This window comes from Odontesthes bonariensis, chromosome 9, assembly GCF_027942865.1.
Source record: "Odontesthes bonariensis isolate fOdoBon6 chromosome 9, fOdoBon6.hap1, whole genome shotgun sequence".
Classification (NCBI taxonomy): domain Eukaryota; kingdom Metazoa; phylum Chordata; class Actinopteri; order Atheriniformes; family Atherinopsidae; genus Odontesthes; species Odontesthes bonariensis.
This window is the reverse complement of record NC_134514.1, coordinates 9,190,492-9,218,437: the sequence shown is the minus strand read 5'-3', so window position 1 is coordinate 9,218,437 and position 27,946 is coordinate 9,190,492. Positions and strand designations below refer to the sequence as shown.

Here is a 27,946-nt window from a genome sequence, read left to right as displayed (position 1 = left end):
CAATAAAGAGGGATAATTGTAGTTTTTATTCCATTGTACATCACCTGGTTATCTGCTGTTTGCTCTGAATCTTATCACAGAGGAATGTATCTCAGCCAGGTCATCACCTGTTACACACCCAGAAAATCTCCTCATACTGTGCTCCAGTGGTTTTACTCCATGCATTATTTGCAGCTGCTCAGCCCAATCTGTGCACCGTTCTGACAGTGCCTGCGCCTCCTTCGATCAATAATTAAATTAGCAGCTGAAGTTGTCAGCAGTGGGTCCACCTCACAGGCTGCGGCAGCTGGGACCAGAAGACGAGCTTGGCATGACTCAGCAGAGCTCGCGGCCCGTCCGGACTGCAGCAGCAACAAACTGGGCTGCAGCTCAGACCTCTCCATCAATGTCTGGCCTCAGAGTTTCCTCCTTCTCTCTGCTGCTGACATCAGCAGCTCAGATGGAGGGAAGAGCATTCAAGGTACACCCTCATAGTCATTCATTTATTCAGATTTGATTCCTCTGTAGCTTGAAATAGCAACTGCGCACTTTAAGATGCTTTCGGATGAAATGTGATCTTGTCATAGATGAATTTAGTGAGTGATTAACAAATATGATTTAGACGAGCAGCTTCTTTAAATGACACAGTGTTGCTGCGAGGAGGATTTTCTTTTTAAGATTATGCAAACCTGCATCTGCTCAAATTATTTATCCGTGAAGGCACTTAGTAGAGGAAGTTATGCAACAAGGAGCTCAAAGAGGGAGGAAAACTGCAGTGTAAAGATGGATTTGTACAATATTCTATAAGTATACTTAACATTTATATGGCCTCTCTATTTGGTGTGTACTTTATTTCTCATTTTGTGCCTAAAATATCAAAGTAAGCATGAAATTAAATTATGTTTGGGAAATAAAACGAAAAATCGGTTGTAAAGTTTTAAGATTTGTTGATCACTCAAGTCTCAGGTTGACAGACATAATTTAGGAGCACTTTGCAGGATGCAACATCTTTCATTTTGAGTTTTGTTAACATTTTCTATTCCTGCTTAATCCAACTCAGGGTCACAGGGGGGCTGAAGCCTCTCCCAGCTGTGATCAGGCGACAGGCGGGGTTCACCCTGAACAGGTCGCCAGTCCATCACAGGGCCACACAGAGACAGACGAGACAAACAACCATCCACACTCACTCCTAGAGTCAATTTAGAGTCACCAATTAACCTGACATGCATGTTTTTGGGCAGTGGCAGAAGCTTGAGTACCCGGAGAGAACGCACGCATACACTGGAAAAAAATCTAAGTCTTACCAAGTATATCTCATTTCTTGTCAAAATATCTCATTACACTTAATATAAGACACAACTGCCTAACAAGTACTATTTCAGCCAGATATAGGGACTTGTTTGAAGACAATACATCTTGACTATCTTGTTAAATGAAAAAGTCTTGAAAACAAATTGTTTTGAGTCACATATTATATGAAACAAGCTTTTTTTTTTTTACATTTGAAGAGGTTTTTAAACTAATTTCAAGATCACTTTTATCTCAAAAGTCCTAATTATCACATCTTATTTCAAGAAATCTGGACAAGCCGAATTTCACTAGTTCCATTGGCAGATTTATTTTGCTTATTTCAAGAAAAAACGTCTTGTATTTGTTGTTTTTTTTTTACTTAATTTTGGAGGGGGATTTTTTCCAGTGTACACGAGGAGGACATGCAAACCCTTGCTGTGAGGCGACGGTGCAATGAAAACACATGAATACCACTTCTGTTTTATCAACATCACAGCTTATACTTATATGAGCCAATGAGGGCAATAAATGTCTGATTTTATGGCTCAACACTTCCCATCCTCAGAAAGTAAAAGTTGGAATTTATGAGGTGTGATGAAGCAGGCCCAGATATGTTTTGCTGTGAATTGTCTCCCTAATCTAACTTTGCCCACCACACACGACCTCTTGTTGGAGTGATTAGCTGTCCCGTGATTGCTGTCTGGATTGATGATGAAGTTCTGCTCCTCACTATCTAAACAAAAAGGGTTTTTACTGACTCAGAGAGGGACAATAAACCGGTGAGGCTGCCCAGCAAGCTGCTAAGCTGAGGAGTAATTTAGTAAAAAGTCTTATTTATGAGCTGCCTTTATTAGTTTTCATCTTGTGGTTTGTTCCATACAAAAGTAACAAGAGGCAATCATGTTGATACATATTTATATAGACTGGGTCAACTGTATGCAATTCTGCTAATATAACATGTTTATAAATATGTACATTTATACAGTATAAAGACAAGATGTTCAGCCACACAAAGCAAAAGAACAAAAACAGGTACAGTCTTGCTATAATTAAGGAAACTCTCTCTTACCAGGTCTTGCAATTAGCTAAATATCATCTTAGATGAACAACACATGACGTATTACACTGTGTCATTATTTATTGAACAAAAACTAGGATAAAAAGCAGAAGTAGTGTGTGAAAAAATAAGTACACCCCATGATCCATCAGCTTGTAGAACCATCTTTAGCAGCAATGAGTTGTAGTGATGGTTTTCTGTGTGTCTCTCACATGGTTGTGGAGGAACTTTCTTCTTTCCAACGTTGCTTCAGCAGGTTTATGAGCAGCTCTCTTAAGGTCCCACCATAGCATTTCAGTCAGGTTGATATGTGGACTTTGACTGGATTTGAACCTTCTGGATGAACATTAAACTACAGAGTGTTCTTTTTTTTTTCTCCTATCTATCGACAGACTTGAACAAACTGAAGAGCATCGGCACATGGTGCAGTACACGTGTTTTGTCACCAGGTGTCAGTGTTGTGTAACTCAAACTGTGCAGAGACACTGCTGGAATAACGTGCTGCCTTTGGAAGTGAAACAGGCAATGTCGTTCCTAATATATCAAGTTGTATGACTCAGCAATGAGATTATCAGTTGCCAGTGAAAACATCTGGAGCATCATGAAACACAGAATACAAAAAAAGAAGACCCAGGACTGTCGAGCAGCTAGAATCATCTATCAGATAAGAATGGGACAACATTCCCCTCCTAAAGATCCAACAACTGGTCTCCTCAGTTCCCAGATGTTTACAGACTGTTGTTAAAGGAGGAGGGGATACTACACAGTGGGAAAAGGGAGACGTGCTGCTGCCATCAAATTCAAGATGAGATAATATGTTTCAATACATAGTCAAACGTCTCACATCCTGCATTTGAAATGTTTTCTATTTTCTGTTGTGAATAAAGTATGAAATTTGCAAATCATTGCATTCTGTTTTGAATGAACATTTTACCCAGAGTCCCAACGTTTTCAAATATTGTGAGCGAATTTAAAGAAAATAAATCAAATACACAATCTGGTCATCTTGAACTAATCAATGCCTTTAACAGTGGATAAATAACATCTCTTTGTTGTGCTTTAGCAATCAGTTAGTCATGCTGAGTGTATTTCTGTGGGAACGCGCAGTTTGGGTGGGGCCCCTCCGTCATGGGACTTAATAACAAATTGATTTGATTAAACAGAGTCCTCTGATCCCATAAAGTTTACCCAAGACCCAGGTCTTAAACCCTTGGGTTTCTGTGTGAGCCTCCTTCATCCCAATTTCCTTCAGAACAAATAATTCCATTCATTCTCACTTTTCTGAATCGATGGGGTCTATGGGTCTACCTTTTTACCTTTTGTTTGGACTTGATGATACAAATGTTTCTGTCTTATTTCCTTCCTTGGTTCATGAAACAATAATACAATTAGCTGGAGATAAAATGATAGCAGATTAGCTTCTAGTGATAACATTTATAACAAATCTTTTTATTGAGCAGTTTAGGGAACTAGCAGACACTGTAACCAAAAGTTTTGTCTCTTGTTAATTCCACATGTTTGGCTTCTGTTTTGTGATAAAGATTGAGTGCAGTGACAGATCAGATTTTACATTAGCCTTAGATAACATACAAAACGGAGAAGGTATGATTTATAATTTATAAATAATGTGTTTGCAACTATTTGTTCCCTTCTATATTCAGTACTTTAGTCCTTAATAAGGAATCCAGTCACCATTATAAAGAGGCTGATAAAGGAGAACTAGTGAAGCTTCATCTGATGCCACTTTTGACGTCAAACTTCCTGAAAATGGCCCTCTAAAAAGCTGATGGATGCTTCAGAGATCTTAGATTTTGACTAAATAAAACCTCACGAATACGTTTGTGTAAAAACAATCGAAGATTAAATGACAAATGCGCAAAAATCCCTTGAATTCTGAAGCGGCCATCAGACTCTCAGCACCCGTTGCTGATCCGTTTCCATGGTGCTGGGCTCCAGTTTCCCGGATGTACTCTTTTCCCTATTCAACATGGCGCCGGGAAAGTGATACTTTGGCTAATGTCATACAGTTTGCCCAAAGTTAGCCCGCCCATGCTCTTCTAAGCTCAGGGAAGTTTACCAACATCCCTTGGGGGCGGCAGAAAAAGTTTTCCTGGGACTTTCTGGGTGAGTAAGCGCCTTCGGTTGTAATAAGTGTACTTAAAGCGTGAACTTAAAGCGCTAGCTGGTGGCGCGGCTCTGCTCCCCGTTGAGTCGCTAACAGCGGTGGCTAACGTTAGCTGTCCTCAGTTTTAGCCAGCCTCGCTCTTAGATGAGATCAGCCTCGTCTATCTGTGTGTTATGTGAATAATCCCTTACAGCCAAGAGTAAAGTTTGTTGTTTGCTATGACTGGCCAAGGTAAAGGGCGGCGAGTCACTTGTGAAAATAATTTAAACACATAAAAGCTGTGTACACACAACAAAGCTAACTTTACGTGAAGGATGTGTTTCCTTGCTAAGACCCTCTAAGCTCGCTGGGAAGCTTAATGACAAATCCAAGAGACAAGCTGGTTCTGGTAAAATTTTCTTATTAGATTTTTTTTATGTGGAAAGCTTGTCTTCATTTGAAAGTTTAATCGTTTCCCCGTGACGACTCATGTCAAACTTCCGTTTCCACCTGTGAAACAGCGCTTGGATCGGGTGTCTGAGCCGCGTACAGTCTGGACTGACTAAAGGAAAGAGGATATTGTCTGTCTGAGGTTTGATTAAATCGCCTCTTCCTCTTGACTCCACATTTTTGCTCTAATAATTCCTCCATATCCTTTCGCCCTTTTATATTTTTCCCCTTTGAAAACATAAGATAATGTTATATATGCTGTATAAGTGTTGTCCTCGAGGTTTTCATGGCTGCACGGGGGGTGGAAAGGAGATTTTGTGTCAGCAAGGTTGTGCGATTGGTGCTGGGCACACCACACATTCCTGGGATGCCAGAGCTGCATGGAGGGGTCACTGTTCTCACACATTATACACCATACCTAAGCAGCAACATCTACACCAAGGTCTGAAAATCTGTTAATTTATGCCACTATTGCTTTTCAGTTCATGCTTTTAGAGCTTTTGTCTGCTCCCTTTGTCCTTCCAGTGCAACAAATCGCTTCCTCCCAGTTGTAAATCTGTCATTTTCATTTGGTCTTAATCCAAAATGTGACCAAAACAATGTTATTGTGTTTGACTTTGCTGCTAAATGCATGAAATATATGTCAATAGACACTCACCAAAATGCAGATGGTCAAATTTACAAGTGGTTGGGTGCATAGATCTGAACAAAAGAGGCTTTCTCTTTATTTAACCTGGCTTTATAAAAAGTCATTCAAGGACAACTTGGAGGCTTTTTAGAGCCTTAAAGTTCAGATGTAAGTACAACAAGACGTTTGTTCCTCTGTCAGGGAGATTGTGAGGCTAAATGGACAAAAGCTTTAACGATACTTGGTTTTCCTCCTCCATTCAGATTCAACTTTATTGTCATTGTGCAGAATGTAGGTACAGAGCCAATGAAATGCAGTTAGCATATAACCAGAAGTGCAGTATACACAATTATTTAGTGCAGTGGAAATCTGTTTGGAAATAAATAGCTATTGTAAATATATGAAAAATATGTACATTGTTAAAACAGTGCATATATATGAGGTATGCAGATACAGTGAGTGGAGAATTTAGATAACATGTACTAAGAGCTGCATGTAGACAGTATTGTAATATGATTAATATGTACATAGGTGTAAGGCCCGAGTAAGACACATAAGCAGTGCAGAAGGTGCAAGGATGCAGTAAAGTGACAGTACAATGGTATAAATAAGTTAAAGTGACGGTGCAGAATTCAGCATGCTGAGCTCAGGCTGCAAGCAGCAGCATCTCAGGGTAAAAATCCATCTGGAGCTGTTTCCTACATCTTTCTCTTTCATTTTCAGGCACTTTACTGAGATTACACAATAAAGGCATGAAGCTTTGCCAGTTTAAGACATCGACTGTCAACTTCTTTGGTTGAAATAACACCTGTCGCTGGCTTCGAGCTTCTATAAATATAAGATAGGTGCCTTAACCTCTTTGGTGATGTCTGCTAAAGTCATTTACCAAGACCGGTGTTCTGGTGCAGTTGAACTCCTAAATTGATGATGAAACAGAAATTTGTCCAGACCTTTACTTTAATTGTTGTGTCAGAGGACAGCGGAGGCATTTAAATATGTGTTTTTTGAGATTTCTCTGCAAGTTCTACATGAATTATTCGTATTCAGGATCAAGCACAACTAAGTGAACAACACTAAGGATTTAGTGTAAAAGTGGCCATCAGAGTAGATTATTTTAGGCGTTTTGTTCTTGATCGTCAGCCGATTTTGGAAACCTGGATTTGAATGAGGGGTGTTTATAGTAATCTCAGCTGGAAAGTGAGCCATGAAGATAGAGATAACATGGAATTGTGGGTTACTGTTGACAGACTTCTCCAGCAGGGAGCACAGCTGATGGCAGGAGGGATGTTGTCATTACTTTGATGCTAGCTGACCCAAAGGTCCTTCGTGTAGAGAGGCAAACACAGCTGCCGTTCAGACTTCTTTTGTGAGCTCCGAGCCGCTTTCACATCAGTGTACTAAGGTGGCTGCTCGAGGCTGAAAGCAGTGCAAGTCAGTGGTGTGTGATGTGTGTTAGGTGGTTTTGTCTGAAGTCCTTGTGAATAGTCAGCGTCTTACCTGTAGAAGAAAGCAGTCAGGGAGGATCTGAAGCTTTCCTAAAGATGTGAGCTAAGCTAAATGATACACGTCACAATGGTGACACCATAAGAGCACATCTTTAAAAATAACTCAAACCTAAATAAAATGAAGCAAGAGCTGTATTACTATGAATTTAGTTTCTATATCGAGCTGTTTACACTTTCTCCTGTGCAGAACCTCCAGAGTGTGGGATGTTTTTCTTTCAAACAAAGACGGTTTCAGCGCCTCAGACGCCATTTCCTGATTATCTATTGTGTTTAAAACAAATTCTGTTTTAGCAAATGGATTGGTAAAAGACTACTGCTTTTTTGCTCAGTTGTCTTTTAATTGTGTTTCAGTTGCTATATGTTGCAGGCCGTCTCATAGTGATGTTCCTGTTTTGTCTTCTGCCATAAATACAGCTCACAGCAGCACACTTTTACCACTAAAGTCCAAACTGAGTCTGTGTGGATGTTTAGTTCAGCTTGAGTCAACATGACAGACAGAGACAGTTTCTCAATGAGCTCTTTAGAGAAAATAATAGTCCTGATAACTTACAGAAACTGTACGGAGCTGCACGAGTAGCTCCAGACCTCCCATCTGCACCTGTATAGGTCTTCATGATCAAAAAAACTCAGTCGCCCTCCACCAATAAACCTCAGCAATATTCTCTCTTTTCTTTTAGCTTTACAGTTGGATTTGATTCTATTTTAAATTTAAGACAGTCTGATGTTTAAAGGACAAGATTAGTCCCAAAAAAATTAAGATTAATCTAAAAAAGAATAAAAGAAATCCATGGATTAATTAACTGCTGTCTTAATGCAGAAGTGATCAGGTGCAAATATAATGTTCGCTCTCACTACTCTGAAACTTTTTAGGTTTAAGTTGTTTTAGACCGAGCTTTTTAAATCAACTCCGTTCTGAGTAGCTTTTAGCATTAGCGCGTCCGCTCGGGGAAAGTTTCTGATTCTCTAAACAGAGAACGTGACGGTTTACAAGCACAGGAGCAGAGAAAAGGTTGAAAATATTCTGCTCTTCTAGCCTTCTGTGTGGGAGATTATGGCACGATTCACTGCACAGACATCATCTTTAAGCTACTTGAATGGTATATATAATACTTAATGATCTGATTTTCAGTTATAATTAGTCACAAAGCGCACAAACTTTAGTAAAACTTAAGTTTTGAGGCATTTCATTTTAAGTTGGGCTGCAAAACTTACAGTAGACCAATTACATCCAATTTTTAGTGATAATTTTTATTGGATGCTCATTATCAGATATGAGATTATGATGTTGAAGGAAAAAAATCTGTTGAACTGTAACTTTGATTAAAAAGTAATTAAATGTGTTTTTATTTCTCAGTTTATTGTTTTTAAGTTAATCTCCAGTTACCCAAGTGTTGCAAAGCTGTATCTCAGATGGTGCAAGTAATTTAACTCAAGGAAAGTTAACTTTATATCATGTAAACGACTCGTTTTTTTATTTATACAACTTGTATCTTACCTCCATCATTTTGGTTTTTGTGTCCTTGCTGGTTGAGTTAATGCTGTACTGGATGAGCAAGCTTGGTGATGTTAAAGGTCTCGAATCTCTCTTGTTATCAAGTTTCACAGAAAAAAATGGCATTGGCTTGAAAATGAGGGTGTTGAGGTGTGGCTTAGGCTACGTGTAACAGAGAGATGGAGACGGGTGATATGGGAGATAGTAAGAAGGAGTGAAAGCAGAGATGAATGTGTTTGTTGGGAAGGGAAGTGGGGAGGCAATGTGCAGAGCTATCGGCTTGATTCAGCTCATTCTAACAGCCAAATATTTAGATTTATGGAGCAAATACTGCAATTGAAAAAAGCATGACTGCCATAAATCACTTTAGAGATGACAAAAAAAACAAGTTTCAGGGAAGAAAGCACAAAGAACTTGTTGTAAATTAATTTTCTTCCGATCATTGTCGGCTTTTACGTGCCGAGTAAGACTGTTGTTTTCATTGTTTGACTTCTAACATGTCGGGAAAGTTCATCAAACTGTTCTTATTGGGATTTTCCTGCAAAAACGACGACATCAAACGGTCAAAATGAGCCTGCACCACCCAAACCCTTCAGGAAAAAAATAACCAAAAGTTAAAAGTGTCTGCAGGATCAGAATAAGCTGGATTAAGTGAGTCCTGGGTGGGGCAGAGAAGGCATAGGGGGGTAAAAGAAGAAACAACACACATCAGACGCTGTGTTATGATTCTCCGGTGTAACAGTGAGGGAGAGGGCCAGGCTTATTGCCTCGGAGGAAAAGAAAAATCCTCTCTGGAATGACAGCAGCAGCCAACATCAACACATCCCCGTAGGTGCTCAGGAACAGAGGCAAGAATAAAAAAAAAAAAAGACATTCCATATCATAACAATAACAGGCTCTTTCAACCACCCAGTCTGAGTTTAAGCACCTAAAGACTGATGCAAGTCGTAGGAAGTTGATATGCAGGGATGAAACATTTCATTTAACCAGTTCAGATGATGACCAGCCTTAAAAAAAAACAACTTAAATTTAGTCATAGAAATAGGGGCTTAATGAAGTTTTGATGGCCCAAAATAATTAAATGTGAAAACAAAGTGACTTTATTTCCCAAAAGAACAGAGATGGGAGCTTTGTTCTTGTGTATGCTGATGTGGTTTCTTCAGCCTAAGCTAAAAATCATGCTTGGACCTGCAGGTTCCCGGTTACTGTATATAGTGGTTTAACAACAACAATACAGAGACTTCTGGATGGTGGCAGTGTGTCGTCTCAGTTGTGCTGCTGTTGCAATGAGTTTTTGCACCACAGCAGCTGGAATATTCTGGATAACGCAGGTAGGACTCAGTCTGTTAATACCAGGCGCTGTATTGTTTCTCAGGATTGGATCCGCTGTCTTTCACTACTCTACGCTTCTGAGAAAGCTTTTAGCTGTGAAATGTCCAAACTTTGTATAATTGTTGTCACAATGCAGCGATAAACGGCCCGTATTTACCAGCATGTGACTGATTTTTAGCTCATATTCTTCCCTCCGCTGAGTCACATTAACCTGCTGAATGTGACACGACTGCATCATAAACCATCATTTAAACCCCTTGATGACCGGCTTCACTACCTAGAGGGGATGTGAGCGCATTACTTCTGTTTTTGACAACATGACATCATTATGTAATGACGGTGCTGCTGTGAGTCACATGTTTTACAGGATGCCACCATGTTTAACCAGACACTGCGTGAAAGCTGCTTGTTTTTTGGGACACAACAGCTTTTGATGAGTAGCTGAGCACAAAGTAAAGCTGACTGGGGTTTAAATGTGATATCAGCACATCCTAATGGCTTACAGCTGTTTATTCTTGATTTAAAGTTTAAAACTTTAAAGATTACTTATGAGTAAAGTCAGATAAAACGTGATTTTACTTGTTTCAACGTGATCCAGAAAGCTGTAACATGCATTTAAATCAGTTAAACTGATGATTTGTTGGTGGTTTTCTCTGTTAATGAATAACATTCTTCATGTTGCAACATTATCAGCTCTGAATTTGTTTGATAAAATAGTCTTTTGGCAAGAAAATGTGTGAGAAACCTCTTTGGACACGTGGCATATTGCAGTAGTTTTAAATGAATAACCGACTAGCTTTTTTATCAATAATTAGCCCAAGTATTATAATTCTTCTATCATGATGATAAACTAGCAGCATTTCTATGTGACTATTATGGGTGTTTTGTCATTTCATCTGAAATTTGCATCACAAGTCACAGACCAAAGATTTTGCAAAGACTCGAGAGCTTGCAGGGTCACTATTTTTAAGACCACCACTTGATTTTTCTGAGGTTATTTCCCATCATGCACCTGGTGAGAATTTCTAACAACAACAAAGTCGACCGATAAGCAGCTTTTAGCCACATCTGCGTTTTTAAACGACCGCTGCGCAGACGGTGGACATGACACGGTCCAATTGAAGCGTCTTTTTTTTTTTTTTTTTTTTCGTCATCGTCATGGTAACTCTCAGCCTCAGCTCAACGGGGCTCGCTCTATTGCGTTGCCTTCGGGAAACGTGGGAACTTCAGCAACTTGTTTGACCCATCTTTTTGTACACGCTGTTAACGTGAATCCCAGCGAACATGTGGCGCTGACACAGTTTGGTTATTTGCGCCGTCTGAGAGCGATAAATGCTGCCAAATTGATCAGTTATTGTCAGGCACGCTTTAGAAGTGGACATCTCCCACGCCAACAAAGTTCCCCACACAGGGGTTCACGTCAACATGGCAACTTCCCGGTCATCTGACCTGTGTTTAACTGGGGCCTCTCTCAGTATGCGACAAGAACACTCCAAATATCCAGATGTGCAGCCCACTGTGACCGCCTGGTGTACCCCGGCGACCACAGCTTTGTCTCGGCTGGTGGTTCTATCATTTACCGCTGCCTGTAATGGTTAAACACGAGATATAAGACGTATATTTGCTCAAATGTATTAAACTTAAATCCAAACCGATATAACTTTTGTTGCACTTCTTATTTTTTTGATTTTCAAATTTGTTTAAAATGAACAAACATTGTGGCCCTGAGGGGGCTCCGTATGTTTATGTGAGGTGACCTTAACGCCGTCCCGTTCATCCTGAAAGTTGTGCCGTTGGTTTGCTCGTGAACTCCATCCTGACTCGTCAGAAATATTTCTCTGAATCAGCCAGAACATTCAGAGCCAGCGCCGGTCCCCTTTGGGCCTGTTCAGAGTCAAAATTTCTCCCGTTCATTGTGTGTTTTTGTTGGGAAATACGTGTGTGTGAGCTACGCTGTGTGTCGTTACACCGCCGTCTTTATCATTGACCTCTCCACATTCCACAACCTGCCTTTGGAAGTTGGCCCTGATTGGCTGCAACACTGCATGCTTTGTTTGAACTTAGCCTCGTGATTGGCTCTGATGTGTTGAGTCGACCACGTCCTCCTGTATTTTTACACTCAAAGAAATCTCAGCAGGCCTTTTCCTTATTGAGGCTGACACTTTATGATCTGTTAGGGCTGATTTAGCTCAGGAGCTGTTTTTATAACACTGATCTCATCCTTTAGATGTTAGATTATTGTTATCTGATGAAGATTGAAAAAGATTTTAGAATCTTTCAGTTAACCATTCCCATACGTTAGCCTAAAACATCTTCTATTATTTAAGAAGTCATTTTTAAAAACGTGTATATCTCTCTAGAAATTAAGGTTAATTACAAAGTAAGCAAGTCTTTATGCTGTTAAATTTAAGTTTTTTTTCCTCATAACATAAATTTTCCCAGTGTGATTAAAACAGACAGAGCCAACACGGCTCCTTGGGAAACATTGGCCACATTTCTGATACTGTGTTTAGTTATTTGGCCTTGACTCACTATCAGTTTGGTGACAGATCTGTTTATATTAGCGGGCAGGCATGGTATTTCACAGCAACACGTCCTGATCAGACAAACGACCTAATTTCAGTCGTACTGTCAGAGCTTGTTGTGCGAGAGTGAGTCATATTGGCAGGAATACACAACCCTCGCATTAACATAAATGACTGACTGGAGGTGAAATGAACGTGTCACACTTGATGGTTCAGAGAGTAAATGATCGCTCTCTGTGCACATTATTATTTAAACCTGGGGCATTCATATGTTGTTATCAGCACCACGTAGATGTAGAATAAATGTAGTAATAGCTTGTCTGCCTTTATTTTTATTAGCTCATATTTTTTTGGTGCTTATATCGCCTGTAGTTTATGGGCTGTCAGCAGCACATATAGTAAAGCCGTGGGCTTTAAATTAGTGTTTTTCTGACTAAATCGTGACTTTTTTTTTAACCCAGAAAACAAAACTTTGGTTAGCTATTTTATCATAAAAATTCAGTATATGTAATAAGATGGTGTGTCTGCTTTATTGGACTAACTTTAACTTGTAGTATACATTGAAAAAAAGGAAGAATACGTTGTTTTTTGGTTTTTCTGTATCCCCTGTTGCAGGACATAAAGTAAAGACATCACCATGGGCTTTAAATATGTGTTTTTCAGACTAAATCATCAGTTTTTTTTTAACCCCCCCAAAAAAAGACTATGCTTTGCCATTTTATCATGAAAATACAGTTTATGTAATAAGATGGTGTTCCTGCTTTAATGGACCAGCTTTGACTTCTATTACACCATAAAAATAGAGAGAATATGTCGTTTTTCTTCTGTTCTGCTGCATGTATCGCCTGCAGTTTTTGGGCTGTTAGCAGGACAAACAGTTAAAACATTTAGATATACCCTTTATTAGATTATACCTATTAAATGTGTATGTTTTTTTGTTTGTTTTTAAAATATAGATTATAGTTGCAGGCTTCAAATAAAGCTGGCAACAGGAAGTCCAGTAGTCACGTGACTGCGCAGGTAACAACACACCTGCGACGGCAGGAAGGAAGACGAGAAGGAAAGGCGTGACTTTGTCTGATTTTATGACCCGCGGTTGATACGACATAAATCGCTGTGAATAGACCCGTGCTTAAAGCTGCAGTCTGCAAGATTTGTTGTTGTCATACGTAAAGTCCTAATGTTTGGCATTTTAAGAGTTTACATGATCTATCAGAACGCTTGAAGTTGAAAACGGTGACCTCCGTAGTCGCAAAATGCAAGAAATGTTTAACCGAAAAATAAAAAGTTATTCACCTTCTTGTCCCGCCCCATCAAAACACATGAGAACTCATGCACGTCTATGTGCACGCCAGATGCCCGTACACGACTCCTCATTCACCAACTCACCTGTCATTTGCGATCATGGAAGACACAGTAAGTAGACTAGCCCGTAATGAAGTTCAATAGTCTAGATAAATAAGCGTGGGGACGAGCCTACCTTGTATCGCGCGTGCACAATCGGTGATTGACAGGCAGCAGAGCCCAGCTTGTAAACCTGATTGGTTACCTTTTACCGGTCCGGTCTGCAATTTTGTAAACAAACCTGCTGGCTTTGGAGGGACCTAGCGGGACATATAGGGGACCTAGAGAACTCATTTTTTTTTTGTATTGGGGTATTTAATGTACTACTTTCAGAATCCCCGGACAGTTCCAGGCATTATGCTTGAAAAAGAGTTGCAGACTGCAGCTTTAATCTGTGTCTGGGTGTGCGCGCGCGTGTGTCGGTGACGTCATGAAACCGGGCCGCGCTTTGCTGAAACCATAGGAATGCGACACACTTCATATTTACAAGCTCAAAGCCGCGGCACTGGTCCGTGTCCTCGGTGTTTATCTTTCGCTGTCGTTGGTTCTTTACATCCGTGTCCGTGTCACGTTGGTCTGTAAAGACGAGAACAGAGTAAAGGTTGAACAGAGTTTAATTTTTCCACGGAAACAACTTTGTTGCTGCAGGGAGTCCTGTCTCTCCTCCCTCCTCGTCCCTCCGCTGCGTTTCCGACATGAGATCAGGTGGATTGTGCGTCGCCGCTGGCTGAAGAAGTGCCTGCGGTTAGAAGTGAGTACTCCCGACCTTTTAGTCGTGTGGAAAGCGAGTTAAGAGTTGTACGTGGACGGTGCAACTTCCCACGGGGTTTGTTGGGACCGAGCTGTGGCCACAACAAAAACCTCCGTTGTTTAAAAACTCACTGCGTGGATTAACTGTGAGTCAGAGAAAAGGAATAATAACTTTATTGTTTGCTCAGAGTGAGGGGGGTCTCTGAAACCTGTTGCTTATATCAGTGACTGTCAAGGCAGCTGTTGGACTCCCCCATCCTGTCATCTGGCTTTCTTTGCACAAGTGTTGGTGACACATGGAGAGATCTGGGAGGGGTGATGGTAATTTGTGCTGTCCGCTGTGTTTAAACTTACTTGGAAGATGGGTTTTCCTGCTCTTCTGTGCAGAAAGTTAATTTAATACCATTCAACACAAGTGGCTTCTGGTTTCATGTGTGCACAGAATGGGGGTTGATGATGTCTGTTAACTTCCTGCTCATTCAGTCCCTAGTTAAATAATATTTGCACGGGCTCTAAGTAGATAATAGAGGTCTATTGTTGCCTGTCACCTGGTAGGTAGAACTTGAGTTTAACCCGGGTTTTTTTATATAATTTTAGAGGACAGTTGTATGTAAACAAGTTCCCTCTGTTGGTGTTGTGAGCAAACTGGTGGTAGTTGGAGCACTCAGAGCTCCAAGGTCAGCCTGTGTGCAGTTTGTTTGCACAGCACTTTATAAATCTGGGAAACGCTGGGAGAGAGGTGCTGTCCTGTGTGTTTGCAGCACCAAGAGAACAGGCTATTAATTATCACCTCTGATTCAGCAGCAGCAAGCTAATGTTAGTGTTTCTGTGTCGCTGTTGCCTCTCATTGAACAGTTTGGGTTTATTTACTTGACTACAACGGTCTGTCAAGTAAATGCACCGGATCTAGCAGTTTTGTAGCACATAGAATATATATATATATATAAAAAAAGAAACCATGTGCTAACTAACATTGACAGATTATAAAAACAATGGCACACAAAGGTTTAACTTTCTGTGACAACTTCTTGTTTTCTGTGCCTACCGGTCATCATTTAGAGACCGTTTGATGCCTTAATTCTGGACATGTGGTCAGCATGAGTTTATCTGTCGTTGCAGCTCTTTAATTAAACTTATTCACAATTTCTTACATCCAAGGACTCAGGTCAGCTGGTCCAGTCCAGAGTCCAGACTAAACATGGAGAAGCAGCATTTAGCTGTTATGCTGCAAACAAGTGGAACAAACTGCCAGTGGAGATTAAACTTTCACAAAATGGTGACATTTTTAAATCCAGGTTAAAAACATTGCTTTTCTCATGTGTCTATGCATGAAATCTGCACGATATCTTTTAATTTATCTGGACTGTTTCTTGTTTTTAAATTCATTTAAATTATTTTATTTGTTTCTCTTCATATTCTTTTATGTATTTTTAATGCTTCTTCCACTCCCTGCTGCAATGCTTTTATTTTATGTAAAGCACTTTGAATTGTTTGTAAATGAAATGTGCTATACAAATAAATTTGATTTGATTTCCAAAAACATGTTTTAGGTTAGCGATAAGACTCAGACAATCACCCCCTTCTTGGTTTTTTTTCCACACGCTCAGGACATACGAGGTATTGAATCAAAGAGAAGTTTTGATGCAGTGTCTCTTCAGTTTGGCAACTTTTTCAAATTTGCATTGTGTGAATTAGACTAATTCTAATCTTAAAGAATCTGATTTGATTGGATTATGACCTGCTTGAATCTTTTAAGTGCCTTGAGATCCTTGAGAAAAAAAGCTGAATTGAATTAAACTGAATATTTAGCAGAAAGAGAAATGGCTGCTCGAGTCATAATGAAAGTCTTTGTATTAATTTGTTTTTATATTAAAGGGAATATCTGCTCAATATGAGCTAAACCCGATGATCCTGACAGATTTAACTTTCACTTCCAGTGTATTTTGATATTGCTCAGCTGCACACGAACAGGTTTATGTGTTTTTAAGTTTGTTGATGTCTGCTTACTCAACCCTCAACTGTTGTTGTTATTGTTCTTAGAGAGATGGTCATGCCAGGTATCCATCAATGGAGCTGCAGACAGAAAATCATTAGCTTCACCCGAAGAGGCGTTTTCAGACAGTAGCATCATTAGTTTTAAATGCGATAAGATGTTTATTTAAATAAGAATGATTGGTGCTAACATCCCTTTATTGATGATGCATTTTGTTAGAAAGATTTCCTGGCTCGGTCAGATATAATTAATCAACATTTCACCCGTGTTGATTACGTGCTAAAATAAGTTTATATGTTAGAAAATCAACTAAAATGTCACCGTACACCAAAAGACTTCATGGGACACTGAAGTCCTATTTGTAAAATCTAAAATCTACATCACTATAAAACAAATATTTGTGTTTTCAGACCTCACGGTGCATTCAAATGGACTTTACAAAGTCAGATATTTGTGTTTAAGTGGCAACAAGGTTGTTTCTTAATGACTTCACATGTTACAATGTTTACTTTTAGATGTTTAAATTAGTTCAGAACTGAAATCAATGAAGCATTTAAGCATCAATTAGTATTTTAAATATTATTATGTGTAAAAAATATGAAATTATTCTCATTATAAAACTGATACCAGTTCTATTGACTACTCTGAGCGCTTTAGGTAGTAAATAAAGTCCAGGTTTAAGCATTTGTTTACCTACATTTGTTTCTTTTTACTTTTACTGTCTTCTGTTCCTTGAAATAACTCGGTGACACAGATTTAGCCCAAATCCAGAGCCAATCTGTGTTTGATGAATGGCCTCCTGACCAAGGCTGGACCAAGAAGATGCCAGCGTTTAGGTGGAACTGAACGGGAAAGGTAGTGCGTGATAAATGAAGTTGACTTGCATCAAATGCTAGAATCAAAAACAGCCCCTATCAATCATTACAATGATGAATGGTGACTCTCGGGGTGCAGACCACCCATATACAACACTTGAATCAGGCCAGAAGACAGCAGCCTCAGCCAGAGCTCATCAGCGGGCTCCTGCCCACCGAGCAGACAGGCTTTCTCACTGTTCATTCAGGCATACATGGGCGGCAGTGGAGCAACGCAAGGAGGGAGAGGTTGGATTTAGGAGGCCGACGGGAAATGTGGGAGGAGGTTTGGAAACAATCGGATGGAAAAGAGGAGCAGGGAGACAGATTGAGGGGGATTGTGGGCAGAGTGAGCTACTGTAATCACTGTTTGACGGTCCACTCAAAGATCAATCTTTCTGAAGCTGCGTTCCCTTAACAGAAGATCATTTCATTTCTTTTGGAAACCAGTGGACCTTTTTCCTCTTGGTTTTAAACTTTGAGCTTTATATGTGAAACAAATGCACTTTTTAACACGGAAGTTCAATAATTATGTGGGTTTACGTGCTTCACTAACAGGTGTCGGTGACTATTCTGATACTGGAAAATATCCAAATGTTCTACTTTATTTATTACTTTTTGTTTTAGGTGTACATGAGGTACGTGGATTTAGATTTGTTATAGTGAACAGCAGCATAAAGAGACACATGTACAGAGAAATAAGAGTGTAAAACAAGCAATATAAGAAAGTAATAAACAACAGGTGTATGGTGAATTGAAACCTATAATTGTAATATTATTGCATTTGTTGTTGTTAGATTACATGAGACATCAGTTTTTATAACTTAAACACACACATCTATTTCCATAGATGTGTGTGTATAAGTTAGATGGATTTGACATCTTTTTACATCACTTATCGCTGTTGTTAGATAAGTTTGTTTTGTTGCTTTGCAGCGCAGACTCGACCCTTACAGCGCTCTTTGCATATGATGTGGTGTTGGTTAGCATCCATCCGTCCATCATCTTCCACTTATCCGAGGTCATGTTGCAGATCCAACGGGTTCAGCAGAGAAACCCGCACATCCCGAGGGATCCCAGGGCGTTCCCAGGTCAGAAGGGACATGAAATCCCTCCAGTGAGTCTGCCTCGGGGTCCCATTCCCAGTCGGACATGCCTTGAACTTGCCCCCCTAAATCCAGAGCATTTTCCAAACAAATGATGATGGTCAAGCTCTCCTCCCTCCGCTGGTTCAGGCGTCTCATTTCTTTATTTCCACGCTCTGCACTCTGTTCTTGTTTATCTCTCTAAATCGTCCAAACTTATTCCTGGAAACTTCTAGTTGCTCTGTTCTGAAACAGCTGTGATTGGTACACGCAGGCATGTGATCAACAGGGGGGCGCTGGATTAGCTTTAGCTTAATGCTGCAGTGGCAGAGCGCACATTTTAATTATTGAACAATCTTGTCCGTTTTTGTGAGATGATAAATGTTGATAGTCAAACGTTGGGACAGACTCATTTAAAAGGAAAATGCACTTCTTCATCTCTGCAGCAGCCGCCACTTCCTGTGATCTGTGGTCACTGTTCTGTGGTTTCTATCTGAGTCCATCCTGCTCAGGTTGTACCGCACCATCGCAGAAACGTCTGAAACGGCTTCAGCGAACTGTTTTTGGAACGTAAGATAACAGATTTAGGCAAAGTTACAATAAACACTGCAGTATTATCGTCTTTTTCTGTGATGACGAACCAGTTTTACTGAGAAACTGTAGAAATCTTAAGAAGTCACCTTTGGTATTCATGTATAAATTAAACGGGAGGAAAATTCGTCCATAATTTTTCACACTGGCCACCGGTCTCCTTGATGACTAATAATTGGTATCAGCCCTGAAAAAGCCGTGCTGGTCACTTCCTACTTTGTCATCAGCTTGCTGTTTGTCATTACTTTAAATCTTATCATTTCTTGGCTCAGGACAGCGGCAGAAAAATCCTGTTTTTCACCCTCAGTCTTCTGGCTCAGACTTTCAGATGTTTCCACATTTGCCAAAGTCGTTTCTCAGGGTTTTAAATGCTCATCGATCTTTGATTTAAGAGCTCATCTGTGAATATGTGATGTCCTGTGTCATCAAAGGACAATCGACTACTTTAGCTAACTGCCCCTAATGTTCAAATTGTTTTTTAAATGTACTTTTGGATATTTTTATGCCCGCTACATATGAAGAATATGTTTGTAAACAGTCATAAGTAACCAAACGTCTAATATAAAAAGTTTATTTTATTAATAAGAATATTGCTTTTGTTGTGGTTGTGTGGTCTTTATTAAAGCTCTGCCAACACTGTTTGAAGGATTACTGTTACTGTCTGTGAGTTATTCAGTTTCTGATGATGCAGATTTGAACTAAATGACGTGTTTTTCCTCTTAAAGTTTGTTTTAATTTTAATGTGAGTACTAATGTTGGCTTGTAGCCCACTCGGCTGTGTTTCTCTCCACCCGTGAAATGATTTTTGCTTTGGGTTTAAGTTTGTTAAATACTTAAACCCCCCTCCGTCCCACATTATTCTCCTTGCTTTAGGGTTTGAATTGTGCTCACATTTCTTTCCCTTCCATCTCCTCAGTCTTTATTCATTTCATGCTCCCTAAAGCCAGTAGTTTTTGTGTCCCACGCTTGGATCCATTCATTCACTGTATTGGAGCCTCAGCCGTACACTAATGACAGGCTTCCACCATGAGTTATGTGACACCAGAGTTGTAAACTTGTCAATATGAGATGGTCCCGTTAACGGGAGTGAAACAAAGTGGGTGTCCTGGTTCAGATGAATGCTGTTTTTGTCAGGAAAAATAAGGGAAGCCATGTTTTTATGTAGACTTTATTTAGCATAGCTGCTGCAGATGATCGTATGTAAAACTTTGAGCTCAAACTGCAGAATCTGAGGTTTGTTTTTCAAACATTTTAGGATTACAGCGATTGCAACATTTGGCGAATTGTAAAAGGTTGATGTAATGCAGTTTCACAGATTTATGATTCTGTTGGGTGTCTTCATTAAAACGAAGAGAGACGGCCGTTTACGAGAGAATCTGGTAACTGTAAATGTGTGCACTGAGCACGCCGCCACGCCCCGCGGTGTTGTTTTCTTTTGTCTTGAGCAGTTTAATTTGTGTTGAGCCTTTACTGAGTGCATTTAGAAGTGGACTGGCTTCAGTTCATGTTGGTGTCTTTGTAGTTTTTGCTGACGGGTGTTTGTGTCGAAGTTCTGCGTCTCTGGCTGTAAACCTCGGGTTTCTCAGCGTGTTTCTGGGCGGGTCTCGATTAGCTTCAAACGCTCACTGCTGTGAAAGACTTTATTAACAGTCTGTAAAGCATGACCCCACCCAGATCGTCCCTCCATCTTTTTCAGTGCCTTGATTTGAACTTTTTCCTGTTTTTCTTCTTTGCTCCACCTGTCATCTTGACCTCTCTGGACAGCTGCATAGCTTGGTTCTGCTTTTGATCACCAGTTTGACCAAATCAGTGTGTTTTTTCAATATTTTTTTTCCTCATCTGCACGTCTTCATATCATAAAACCACAACAGCTGATAGTTGTAATGATTTTTCTCACTTGTATGACACAGTTGCATTCGGGATTGCATGACAGGTGACCGCAAATTGTCGATTTTCAACTTGACAAGCTGTGCACAGTGACCGGCAGATCAGGCTCTGAGGAATCTAGTTTTATAACTTTTTTTTTTTTAGCTATTGATCTTGTTTTCATTTACAAAAGTGCAGATAAAAAGAAACTTTACATGATGTTTTTTTTTAAACAAATAGGATATTAGGACATGATTTGTACAAATATAACAGTCCAATAAGAGGGAACGCTTTGTTTTCCCTGTAGTCTGGAAAATAATTAATACACTTAAAACAAAACAAATTACAAGAATAGTTTTGTGTGTTATCAGCTGTAGTTTTTTACAGGGAAATCCAGATTTAGCCGGTTAGACGTTTAAAGATATTAGAAACCAGAATCAGCAAGAAAATCAGTTATGTTCATATAAACACTATTTCCTCTGTATACACGGACTGTTTTTAAACCTTTTTCTTCGTATTTTTGACCGTTAACCATCCTGGTCTTTTGAAACTAGATGCTTTGATGATGGTATTACTCAACAAAACGAACATTAAATTGTATGAACATGGTGAAACAACCAGTCCAGACCGTAAACTCATTAGGGAAATATTTAAGGTCATTTACCATCTACTTCTATTAAAGCTGACTTCTTTTCACTGCGTGGGAGTCTCCTTCACTACACTATGAAGGAAGTTGCTTTAAATATTAATACACTGTTTATGATTTTAGCATTTCAGAGAATGTGGTAAGCTGTGGATTTTATTTAAAAATTCTTTTTAAATGTAGAGATGCACCTACTGCAGTTTTCATGACTCTGATTATCACTGTGGCTGATACTGATCGTCTTTCCTTCTAAGAGCTTTAACTGACAAAACATGCCTTCTTTTTTTTGATAATTCATCTATCTTGATCTAAAAAAAACTATATATATATATATATATATATATATATATATTTAAACAAGTACATGGAAGAGGAAGTATATTGACGGAGGACGATGAGGGATGTGATGAAATATATGAATAGAATAGGGTTAATTGTTATATTGTAATTTAATTAGTATATGATATTTATTTATTTATATATTTATTTTGTAGTTAGGGTATTTGTAAACTGAAGAGTAGTTAAAAAGGGGTGGGAAACTAAAAAAAAAAAAAGTATTGTAATTCTTCCCATTCCTTTTTTTTTTTTTTTTTTTTTTTTTTTTTTCGAACAATGTGTGGTTGTTTTGTATGAGCACTTTGTGATTGAATTTTTTTATTTTCTTTCTTTTTTCTATCTTTTGTATGTACAGATACTTACATACATTTTCTGTTTTATACATGTTCGAAGAAAAATAAATCGAATCTATATTTTCATGACTAAACGCAGATTTCATGACAAACTCCAAAAAATGTGTAATGTGCGTGTAAATTTGATGGTCACAGGTCGGACAAGCATCTGTGTTTACTGGCAGAGTGATGACCTACTGGGCTGTCACGTCTTTATACGTCTGTAATTAATCCTCTGCCAAGGAAAGCACCTGAGGCTGGACTTTGTTGATCGTCTGATGGTGTAAAAACTAGAGCCCCGAGCTTCTTGAAACTTTGTGGAGAGAAGCCATGACATTGTTGTTACAGATCCAAAGGTTTTTCTTTAAAAGTGTGAGGCTTTGGCTTTGCGGAGGAATGCACTCTCCAAGTCCTGATCTTAACACTGTTGCTTATGTTGGGAGCTGGGTGTGGTGGGTTCTTTGGGTCCCAACCAGAGGAACAGCACCACACCCTGGCTCCCGCCGACTCTATCACGACCATCACATACGTCTTCAAGAGAAAATGCCACCGTAGATAGCAGGCCTGGGAAAAGCTCTCAGCGGCCACTCTGGCACTCTCGGGCGCTAAATAAAGATACAGATTAGAATATGTGTCTGTTTTATCTGACAGTATGCCTCCTTGTTTGCATGCACGGCTTTTGTAACAAAAGTCAGAGCGATACCTGAGCTGGGATCACGGATGTGGTTCAGACTGTAAGAAAAGCAGCAGAAATGGCTCACTGGATATGTTCCTCCCCATTAATCCTGTCCAGAGTCGTCATGTGGTTCGCATTAGGCAAAGCTGCAGAGTGCAGAGCAATTGTTTTATTGTTCATACCGTGGTCCAGCAGTAGATGAGCTGACTGGTGACCTTCAGCTAAAGGTCGCTGCTTGTTTAATGTCAATAGGCCCGTTAATGGTCAGTGAGTCGAAATAAATCAGTTTACATGTCGTTAATTTAAACCAGCGTACACACAAGTCGTCTTTATTGTAGTAATACGAGTGTTACAAATGACTTTCACCAGTGTCTTTGTTGCATTTACAGAGAATACAGTATGTGTTAAATAAGCTTAAATAACTGTACTTAGTCCCAATAGTTGATTGAGTTTTGTAAGAAACCAAATCCAGAATTCATTCTGCGATAACTCTAATCTACAATTTGATGGAGTTGTTTTCTGATTTTGATCCATGTCCTTGTGTTTAAGCTCGTGCACGTTCGCTACACGTGTTAAAACCTCTACATCCGCACCTTTTTCCTCATTTTTTTTTAATGCTCCCCCTCCTCTTTTATTTCCTCCGTGCAGATCTGATGCTGAGCTGCAGCTGCCCCAACCGCCGTCATGTTCACCAAGAAGAAGAAATCTCGCATCCAGATCTCGGCTCCGTCTAATTTCGAGCACCGCGTGCACACAGACTTTGACGAGCAGGAGCAGAAGTTTGTCGGGTTGCCGCGACAATGGCAATCGCTCATCGAAGACACGGCCAAGAGGCCCAAACCTTTCATCGACGCCACTGTCATCACTACTGTAGAGCCACGAAAGGTGGGAGGAGCAAAAATCATGATATTAGGATTTAAATGTAGATGATTAGTGATACTGAAAGGATGCTGCTGCTGTTACTCAGTGTGGTAATGAGTCATATTTCTGTCTCAGATGGAATATTTTGTAGAAGTTCTGTCTTAAACTAATTAACACTGAACCAATATTGTGTCTAAAACCGAAAAAAAAGTCCTGAACAAGTCAAGTAGTTTCTTATTTCATACTAAAAGATAAGCTGATGTGAACTCAATATAAGTTTCGGTTTATTCCACCCAAATGAAATTAAATGCTTTGAAATACACAAAGGTTGTTTCATATCAGAACGTTATATAACTCTGATGTTCAGCTGGATGTCTTTTAAGCACTTCTAATTTATGTTTTGAGATTATCTGACAAACGATACGAGACGGTTAGCATCAATAGCTTTTTTTTTTTTTATCCGTTGCATGTTTATTCTGAGAGATTTTCAGCCCCTGGTGGAATAAAGTTGGTCGTGGCATGCTTTGCAGCCACCTGTAAATAAATGCTAAGAGCTAAGTCATTAGTTTATGTTTGAACGGGGTGTGACGGCTGTCTTGAAAACCAAAGATAACTGATGATTTGTACTTCTTGTGATGCATATTTTCAACGCGATGTTGCATTTCATACTGAGGCCACGTCTGTTTGATGTGGACCTCAGCACCTCTGTATTCTTAGCGCAGTATTGCCTGAAAGGCAATGCAAGGGGATAAGAAACTGAACATTATGAGGTTTTGGAATTATGGTATCAGCTCAAATAAAGTGCAAAATGTGAAGAGCAACACAGTTAAAGCCAATCTGAGGTCAGCACAAACTCTGCATGTCAAATAAAAGTTGAAATGTAACCAGAAAACGAATCCCACTGGTGTCATTAATGTATCACTGGGTTAAATGTAACACTTGAACAGTGATTTAGCCCAAAAATATTGAGATATGTTTCGATATGCGATACATTTAGAATATAGAACAACTTAATTCCTTAATTCTAACCTTAGCCATCCCCAGTCTTAGTCCCACACCCATATTTTAAATTGATAGATCGTGGGTTTTAACAGCCACTGATTGAGAATACAAGCTTTGATCGGATTTGTTATGTTTGTTCAAAATCTCCAGACAATCGTACGTGGCAGCAAGCTGGGAGTGGACGGCTCTTTAACATGGCTGCTGGATGAGTTTGACGACATGTCTGTTACTTGCTCCAACTCCCTACGAAGAGGCAGTCCTCCTATCCAGCCTCGCAGGGACTCTAACTCTTCAGGTGGGGGAGGATGGCAGGAGAACGGAGATCCCCACCACAGGCACTACTCACACCCAGAAAGGCAAGAAAGGTAAGGAGCAAAACCACAGGCGGGTTCTAACTGTGTGTGTGTGTCACAGGTGTTGACGTAAAGAGTGTAACACCAGCCAAAGATCCGTTCCACCGCAGTCATCTGCACCAGTGGTTCCCAAGCTTTTTGTGCCCAAGGCACACAAAAGGACAAGTAAAAATCTCAAGGCACACCTATAGCGCCAAATAGACCTTATAACATGTGTTATCACTCATATCATGTAAAATATCTGTAAATGTGCATAATTATTTACCAATGCCAAATAAAATGTGACAAATACAACTATATTACTCATGAAATATTTATTAACGAAATATTTCAAAAATTAATTTGAAACTATCAAATTAGGCTTCATCAAAGCAGCAACAAAGAAGCTGCATTGTCCATGGTCCTAAACTACAAATTATAAATGTAACATTTCAGCAATCAGCATTGAAACTTGTGCTATTGTAAATATTTTGCCTGTTGTTCTTCATGTGAACCAGAGCAGAGAACGCCAACTCGCACAGGCAGGTAGTGGGGAAAAGAAGAAGTTGCTCAATCGCATGGTTGGAGATGCTTGGGTAGTCTGATGCAGAAGCATTAGCTAACTAGGAGTTAAGTTGGCATTGGCTAACGAGCAGTTAAGTTAGCATTAGCTAACTAGGAGTTAATTTAGCATTAGCTAACTAGCAGTTAAGTTAGCATTAGCTAACTAGGAGTTGAGTTAAGTTGGCATTAGCTAACGAGCAGTTAAGTTAGCATTAGCTAACTAGGAGTTGAGTTAAGTTGGCATTAGCTAACGAGCAGTTAAGTTAGCATTAGCTAACTAGGAGTTGAGTTAAGTTGGCATTAGCTAACGAGCAGTTAAGTTAGCATTAGCTAACTAGGAGTTAAGTTAGCATTAGCTAACGAGCAGTTAAGTTAGCATTAGCTAACTAGGAGTTAAGTTAAGTTAGCATTAGCTAACTAGCAGTTAAGTTAGCATTAGCTAACTAGGAGTTGAGTTAAGTTGGCATTAGCTAACGAGCAGTTAAGTTAGCATTAGCTAACTAGGAGTTAAGTTAGCATTAGCTAACGAGCAGTTAAGTTAGCATTAGCTAACTAGGAGTTAAGTTAGCATTAGCTAACTAGCAGTTAAGTTGGCATCAGCTAACTTCTCTGGACAAGACGCACTCGGGGTGAGGATTGTTGACATCCCCGGTCCAACTGAAGCCATAAGCAGTCTGCTCTGGTGGTTTGCTCCGCACAAGAAAACTCTCCATTTTCCTTCTTGTATGTTTCTCTGTTTTAATGTTGTCCTTCAGCCTTTGATGTGTCACATCTTATAATTCCCACCTGCGCAACTGTGTTAATTTTTTTAATTATTTTCTTTTTTAAATAATTATTTTTAGGAATAGAGTTTGCTTCTGTATTATGAAATGAGTGCATACAAAATACTGATATAGTAAATTTAAAAAATAATTATTTTTGTGTAGTTGTATATTGCAATAATAACGTATGGTTGTCACAAAATTTGGAAACCACTGATCTACACTAACGACATCAATCGGATTCACAGAGATCGACCCAGGCAAGAGCACCAGGGCGGAGGAGATCCCCGCCAAGGTCAGCGTGCAGTCCGTCCTCCTCACAGAGATGAAGGAAACCAGGGGCGGCCCCAGCAGCAGCCCCGGGGCCAAGAGCCCAGCAGGGCTCACAGGGACAGACCCGGCCCCCCGCCTCCTCCACACAGAGACAGAGAGCATCGGGACCAGGTAGAGACAGACGATGGGGCCAAAGAAACTCGGATTCTCTTTGAGGGCTCGTGCATCTTGCAGTTTCCAGCTACCGTTGTGTACCTCTGAGTTATTCCCTTCATCTCGCCAGGAACAGGTGGCTCGCAGGGATCAGCCTGGTGACCACAGGCCAAAGTCCAGCTACGTGGCACGGGAGGGAAGTCCTCAGTCTCCCCGGGACAAAAGGCCTCTCTCAGGACCCAACATCCGCACCCCAAACCTGCCAAAAACCGAAGGGGTGATGAAGACTGCCCAGCAGACAGCGCGGCCGTTTAATACTTACCCGAGGACGGACAGCGAGGGTGGACGCAGCCCCACAGGACAGGTAGGAACATCACCTCAGTTCAGAGTGAGAGCTGAGACGAATGGTTGATGGATGAGAGCTGTTATCCTCTTCGATATCTGTCAGTGATGCGTTCATGATGATATCGAAACATGTCGTTCAAGTCAGAGAACTGGAAATTAACCCATTTTTGACTACTTTGGATTTTGCCTTTTATGTTTCACCTCTAAAACTAAAACCTTTTCCTTGTTTTTTTCAGTTATTTTTTCATTTTGACACACTGTATTAACACATTGGACTTAAAAACAATCTGAGTGGAAAAAGGTTAAGTTCAGACGTTTTTTCCTGCTACAAACGTAGCAGGAAATTATTTATCATAAGTCTGGTTTTAATTGTCCGATCAACACAATCTATAAACTAATATATAGTTTGAAATCCACACTTTCAACACAAGTTGAAATGGAGACTCAGTAACGCTGCGTCTGGCTGCTACTTCTTCTTCTTAACTTCTTAAATTGGTCGTGTGATTTGGACGCACCAGCTATCTGTAACTATCTGAGCCATGATAAGAGCTGTTTAAATGCTCAAATTGTGAAGGAAAGGAGGTCCAATGCTTTCTTAATTATCTCCGTTAGCAGAGGAGACACCAGATCGTCCTTTATGAACTAAAAATAGTTCAGTTTAGATAATTTTGCCATCTGATATGATGACAAACATTCATTTGCAAGTATGTTAATTGCTAAATAAACCAAAAAATTTTGCATTGACAGTTTTCTAATTGATTAAAATACATGTATTGACAGTGTGAGATAAAACTATGTGTTATGGATGATTCAGCTGATTAAT

The 27,946-nt window shown here is 39.8% G+C and overlaps 1 protein-coding gene across 3 annotated transcripts in view; it reads left to right on the top strand.

Annotated features, from left to right (window-relative positions):
* Positions 1-4,307: 4,307 nt before the first annotated feature.
* pak4 (p21 protein (Cdc42/Rac)-activated kinase 4) overlaps positions 4,308-27,946 on the top strand; it is a 35,937-nt gene continuing 12,298 nt past the window's right edge. The window contains exons 1-5 of one of the 3 annotated variants that reach the window (XM_075473002.1): positions 4,308-4,450; positions 23,481-23,717; positions 24,846-25,060; positions 26,601-26,796; positions 26,909-27,142. In XM_075473002.1, coding sequence (XP_075329117.1) covers positions 23,517-23,717; positions 24,846-25,060; positions 26,601-26,796; positions 26,909-27,142 — 846 coding nt within the window. In that variant the 5' untranslated portion in view covers positions 4,308-4,450; positions 23,481-23,516. Of the gene's footprint in view, positions 4,451-9,766; positions 9,837-14,177; positions 14,458-23,480; positions 23,718-24,845; positions 25,061-26,600; positions 26,797-26,908; positions 27,143-27,946 lie in introns of those variants that run through there. The other 2 variants (XM_075473004.1, XM_075473003.1) reach the window with 2 other exon arrangements.